The following is a 6039-nucleotide window of genomic DNA, read 5'->3' as shown; positions in this document are numbered from 1 at the left end:
ATAATATAAAAGCAAGAGGCTGCAAAAATGAATACTTGCATTTTCACCAAGTGACTGTTAACGTGCTTTGTATTTTGTAGACGATAATCTATCCAGTTAAGTTTCTCTTCACCACGTCCCCACCCCACCCCCTCTATATCCACTTCTATTTTAACTCCATGTCCTCCTCTGCTGAAGATGGCAACTGTTACCGGCGATGATCCTACAGGCTCCACTACTAGTCTGGTATCTCATCTAAGTGACCATTCTTCATGCCTAAGTCTAGACAGTGGGTGTTGGAAGGCTATTTGAATCTTGGATCCAAGAGAGGGTGCCCAATTCTATCCTCACCCAACATCAAATCATGTGCTGTGCCAACAGCAGCTACCGCATAGCAAACATGAGCATGAACTTTGGCTGCATTTTTCCTCTCCCTATCCTGCATTTACTGAGGCCAACAATAGGGCCCTGGCTTTGTGCGACTAATATAGCACAGAACCAGAGATTGAGCTTTCTTAGCCTGGTTGACTAATGATCATGCTAAATGGTGCGTTTACCAATTGAGAAAACGAGAGGGCAAGCTTGCCAACTTTCTTCAACTGTGCAAGCAAATAGAGTTACATTTACATTACTTTATTGAAAATAACTGATACAAAAAAAGCTCTCAATATCCAATATTACGATTTAACATTGTAACAAATATAAACCAGTGGTTTTCCCTCCCTGCACATATTACATAGAGATTTTTGGTGGATGATTTCTTAAATTGTAAGTAAAAAAAAAATCCATACAGTCAGACTCATACAAAAAGAACACATTTATTTTACATCAGTAATTCATATTGAGAGGTTCATTTACTATTTACTTATTTTAGGATGGTCATGTTTCTTGAGAAACTCTTTTAAATATTTCCAATGTACACATTTTTAAACAGGCAACAGCAGAAATCACATGCTTTAAATAACAAGCTGCAAATAACCTAAAATAAGTTAAAATATAAAATAATACTAAAATAAATATAAACTGACAATTTAAGAATGCGAATATAAATAAATTGCTTTAAATATTAACAGTATGTTAAGGAAATGCAATGGTGGATACACCTTTAATTTCCAGTCTCCCCAGCTGCTGGGGAATAGATATGCACCCAATGGATGCAGTCACTTTATTCATTCATTCATGAACAATTTGACTTTTCGTCTGTTGTATCTTTCTTTAGGTTATCTTTTATTCTTTCTTGATTTCTTCCATCATTGAGGTAGATTTTGTAGCCATATTGTACCTGCAATTTAAAAAGTACCCACTGAATTGATCATTCTTAAACACTGACTTAGAATTGTAAAATCCCAAAGTATAGAAGGCGGCCATTGGTCCCATTGAGTTTGTACTGATTCTCTGAAACAGCATCTTACCCAAGCCCAACCCCCTAACCTCACATTTATCATGGCTAATCCACCTAACATCTTTGGTTACCAAGAGGCAATTGCACATGGTCAATCCATCTAACTTGCACATCTTTGGACTGTGGGAGGAAACAAGAGCACCCGAAGAAAACCCACGCAGATACTGGAAGAACATATTTTTGCCCTACTACTGTATTTATGGGTGGAATAGTGATGCAATGGTTAGTACTTATGCCTCACAGCACCAAGAACCCGGGATTAATTCCAGCCTGGGATCTCTGTATGCAGTTTGCACGGTCTCCTAGTGTCTGTGTGGATATTTGTTGGGCGCTCCAGTTTCCTCACACAGTTCAAAAGCATGCTGGTTAGGTGAACTGACCACGCTAAATTGCCCCTTAGTATGTCTGAGTGTGGCTGTGCTTAATGTAGCGTATAAGCTATAAGCCCCTGGCAATAGACTATCAACCTGTTCTAGGAATAATTAGCTACAGAAAAAAGATAAGTCCGACCTGTGCACTGTCAGGGTGTAGAAAGGTTGAGGGAGAGAAAGAGAGAATGTATTTATGGGTGAAGTCAGAACAATTCTATCACCCCATCCACACTAGTACCACTCTGCCCTGCAGCAATCTTTTTTTAAGAGCGAGAAGTTTCCATGTTGTTGCAAAATATGACTCTATTACTGTCAAAAAAGTGGAAATCAGTTGAAAACTGGAATCAGTCAAAAGTTCTTTATTACTTTTTATGAAAGCAGAATCATCTTTTGCTTTATTTCAAACATTAATAAATCACTGTCAGGAAAGTACTTGTGTAAATCCCTATAAAAAAAAATTTGATTCCTGTTACCTTACTTTAGCTTGAAATTAAATAGGATACCAAAAGCTTGACATTAGACTGGAGAATTAAAATAGAACATTCTAATTAAATGAACAATGTTTCTGAAGGTGTGTTTCCACATTTCAACAACATGGTAATACAAACACAAAACAAGCTGATAGGGGAGAGTGGAACTCATGAATCCAGTTAGGGTATTGGAAATTGTTGATTTGGACCGTACCAATTTTGCTCCTGCATCTCAACAGGAAATGCATGTTAATGGATGCATTTTGGGTTGTGGATCATTCACAGTCTGTGGGCCGCAAGTCCCACATTACTAATTCTAGTCCTTGAAAAATAAAACAATGTTTACGGTCTGCATGGCATTGTTTGTCTAATTCTAGTCCTTGAGAAGTGAAACAGTGTTTATGTTCTGCATGGCACTGTTTGTCTGTGTGACATTTTCTAAGTAACTTTGGATGAGATGTCTACTTGAGAAAGTAACTTTCCTGCAATATCTGTCTTCCCATTCCAAAAAAGATCATCATCAGCTTTCTCCCAGGCATGCCATGTCACTGCTCTAATACGGATTGCTATGAGATTGAAACGGTAACCATCTCCTTAATTTTCCTTGATATATAGTGAAGCAGCTGATCTGTGCTTGGATCCTCCGCAAAGCAACATCCTGAGTTTAAGAACTCATTCTAACAGACATGAATCCACATTTATTTTAACTCCGTGGCACTACAAATTCAGGCCACGTGATTTTGCATCACACATCTTGTATGCAATTTCTTTTAACTGTATTTTTTTTGATGGTTAAGACAAAACATCAGACTAATGACTGAATAACTTACCACTTCTTTTGAAATCAGTGACTGTTATTATTCCCAAGTTTAATCTTTTCTTCATTTTTTATTTCGTAACTGGCAACTCGCCTGTGATATCTATCAAAAAACAGACTGTAAAGATTTATAAGGCAATAACAGTAGCATGTCAGAATATGGCTTAGTTATTTCACACAGATATTGTTTTTATCATGCTAATATTTGATACCAAATCCATTTTAAGAACCACTGTTAAGTATAGTTACCAGAAGCTATTTTGATATACATTTTTCAAATGATTAAACAGGTTTATTTACTGAGATTTATTTTCATTTTCTCTGTTTAAACAGTACATTAGTTCTGGACTTTTCTGATCAACTAGAATTAAAAGCAGTTTTAAAATCCTATGATTTACATAGAAAAATACATTTATTTACAGATAACTCACCCAAGAACCAAAAGGACAAGGATTACAGTGAGGCTAAGGGATGAGAGCACCACTGCCACAATAGCCAGAGTTGTTGTGTTGTTATTTGGATCTTTTGGATGTTCCACAGCTAAAATGAAAGTACCACATCTTACTCCTTCATATCCAGAAAAGCACCTATAAAGAAGTGAAGAAATATGGTTTAATTTATTTATGAAATGTAAAATAAGCATGCAACAAGTTATAAGCAATATCATGACTATTATATGCAACTGTAACATGCATTTGCGTTCATCAGAAAATGAATGCTTTGAAACATATCTGGTAAGGACATTAAGTAAGCAAACATTTTGCGTAGTTGTGGCGGCAAATAATTAAAAATATATCTGATATTTGTCTTATATACATAGTCATGTGTTCATATATTAACAGTGCAATGTTTTATATTAAACACCAAAGTCAAATGTCAAAGTATGATAATTCAATTACAATGAATTGATAAATTCCTTGCACTTTTCTAACACGTAGAAAAAAATTAATATTTAATAAAGGATTGCCAATGATTCAATTAAACTTACTGTTAAAGAGTGAATTGCATGGGCAACAGCATTTTTTTAAATTTCCACATTTATAGAGTTTGATTTAAATCAGCCTTTTAATTTTCAGAGGCTAGGCTTGTGAAAAACAAAATACTGCGGATGTCGGAATTTAGAAATTGAAAACTAAATTGGCGCTGTTAAAAAACTTCAATGGTTATCCGTTTCCCTTTTTGCTCCAGGGGACTGTGAAGATATCCGCTTTGTCTAGACACGCTGGGGCTCAGGTATGCGTAATGTTAAGACTATTGTCTCAATGTTTTACACACTCACTGGAGACCTTTTGATGTTACCTACGTGGCCAGATTACCTGAACTCCGCCCACAATGTCAGCAACGCCCTACCCCTCCCTCCAGTCTGAACAGATTAAAAAAAATAATTAAATACCTGCATGATACCTCTTTAATATGCTTCAAGTATTGGCATTCCCCATGAATGCAGAAGTCCTTGTATTTTCTGTAGCATGGGTTCTTTTTGCCCTTTCTCTTGCCACGTCTGTTGTTTCTTGGACGTTTTCCTTTGCCTTTGCCCGCTTCAGTGGTAGTCGAGTTTTCCGCAGATTTATAAAAGGCCACTAGTTTAAAATAAACAAAACATTCGTGATTTCCCCCCCCAAAAAAGGTACAAACGGCTCGAATATCGCGGAGCTGTTAATAGGCTGCCCTCCCTCTCCCACCCCTCGCCAACCACAGTAAAAAAGCGCTTTGTTCAACTTTCTTCAAGTGGAAGGGAAACTTTGCCGCTGGAAGAAATAAAAATCCGCAATTTATGTCCCTGTGTGTTTCAGCCTCAAAGGGGCAAGCTTGCTCTAACATTAATTACCTTGTGGTGTTTCAGGAGTTCGGCCACTGGCTGGATGCTCGGCTGTTTGTACAGTCGGTTCCCCTTCAATAACCTCTCCGAGGATGGTCAGAATATCCTTCTCCCCTCTCCTCAGGCTCCGGCTCGCTTCACTCTCATAGCCTTCGATCGCCGCTCCCAGCGCACTCCGGCTAGAAACTGCGCGAAAAACAACTCGATCGTGAAACATGCAACATAAATTCAGTTGAAAAATACCCTCAAATATATCTATAAACAGATAGAGAGGCAGCTCATGTTACCGCAACTCTCCCAACCCACCCCCCAAAATTAAGGGATTAAACTTCTGCTGGAGAGGAACCATCCGATAAGATGTCATTTGCCACTGCCACGTTATGGGAGAATTTCAAATCCTCATCCAGTCTGTTTAACTTTCCTACTTCTTTGTTTTGTTAGGTTAGAGTAAAAGTTACTCACCTGCGGCTAGAAGGACAAGAAGGGTGGCTGCTATGGAAGTCCTCATGCTGAATTGCGACCGCTTGGTGATTACAAGCCGTCCACTTATTCCCTTCTCAGTTTCTGTCCAGCACACACACAAAAATACACTGGCCAAACCCCGGTGACTCTGATTTGAAGCGTTCACAGCAGAGAGCGGCAGAGAGAAAAAAAAGTCCAACTCCCTAACAGACCAGCACACTCCTCGCAGGCTGAATTTAAAACGACTTGGTTATTGGGCAGTCAGGGGCCGAGGCAAAATCCAGACAGGCGATTTGTTAAATGTCTCTGCTACTATTCATATTCCTTTGCAGACTGGCGGCGGGTTAAGAATAACTGCAGTCCTCCGGATATATAGGCAGCGAGCTGACGAAAATGACGCCAAACCACGTGCCTCACCCCTGAGCACAGTGTGAAGCTTTGTTGGGACTGGCGCAAGAGCGAAGTGTTGCTGTTTGTTTCTCCGCAGCAAACTTTTAACGCTGTCAAAATGACTTCAGGCAAAAACTACTTAGCCCGGGTGAAGCTGAACAAATGTAGATTTGTTGCATTTTAAATACAATATTTGCTAAATAATAAATGCTGGCTGGGCATTATGCATTTATATATAAAAGCTCTCTAGCTTTCCAGACTTAGTGCAGCCCACTGCTGCTGAGTGGGAGTAATGTATGCACTTAGTTGGGAGTCAGGGATGTGTGTGT

The 6039-nt window shown here is 38.7% G+C and overlaps 1 protein-coding gene across 2 annotated transcripts; it reads right to left on the bottom strand.

Annotated features, from left to right (window-relative positions):
• Positions 1-781: 781 nt before the first annotated feature.
• On the bottom strand, positions 782-5681 carry LOC145351493 (proheparin-binding EGF-like growth factor). Of its 2 annotated transcripts, none has more exons than XM_080201092.1 (6): positions 5321-5681; positions 4868-5044; positions 4433-4619; positions 3471-3626; positions 3053-3157; positions 782-1261 (listed from the first exon to the last, which is right to left on the bottom strand). In XM_080201092.1, exons 1-5 carry the CDS (start codon positions 5364-5366, stop codon positions 3067-3069), a joined length of 657 nt encoding a protein of 218 aa, XP_080057218.1. In that variant the 5' UTR covers positions 5367-5681; the 3' UTR covers positions 782-1261; positions 3053-3066. The 2 variants fall into 2 exon arrangements, with proteins under 2 accessions (XP_080057218.1, XP_080057219.1); XM_080201093.1 differs by having other exon boundaries at positions 3053-3142; positions 5321-5680.
• Positions 5682-6039: the final 358 nt, after the last annotated feature.

The sequence above is a fragment of the Carcharhinus amblyrhynchos genome, chromosome 13 (genome assembly GCF_965287045.1).
Source record: "Carcharhinus amblyrhynchos chromosome 13, sCarAmb.v2.hapA, whole genome shotgun sequence".
In the NCBI taxonomy this organism is placed as follows: Eukaryota; Metazoa; Chordata; class Chondrichthyes; order Carcharhiniformes; family Carcharhinidae; genus Carcharhinus; species Carcharhinus amblyrhynchos.
Note: the sequence above shows the minus strand (reverse complement) of the source record. Positions and strands in the feature narration are given on the sequence as shown.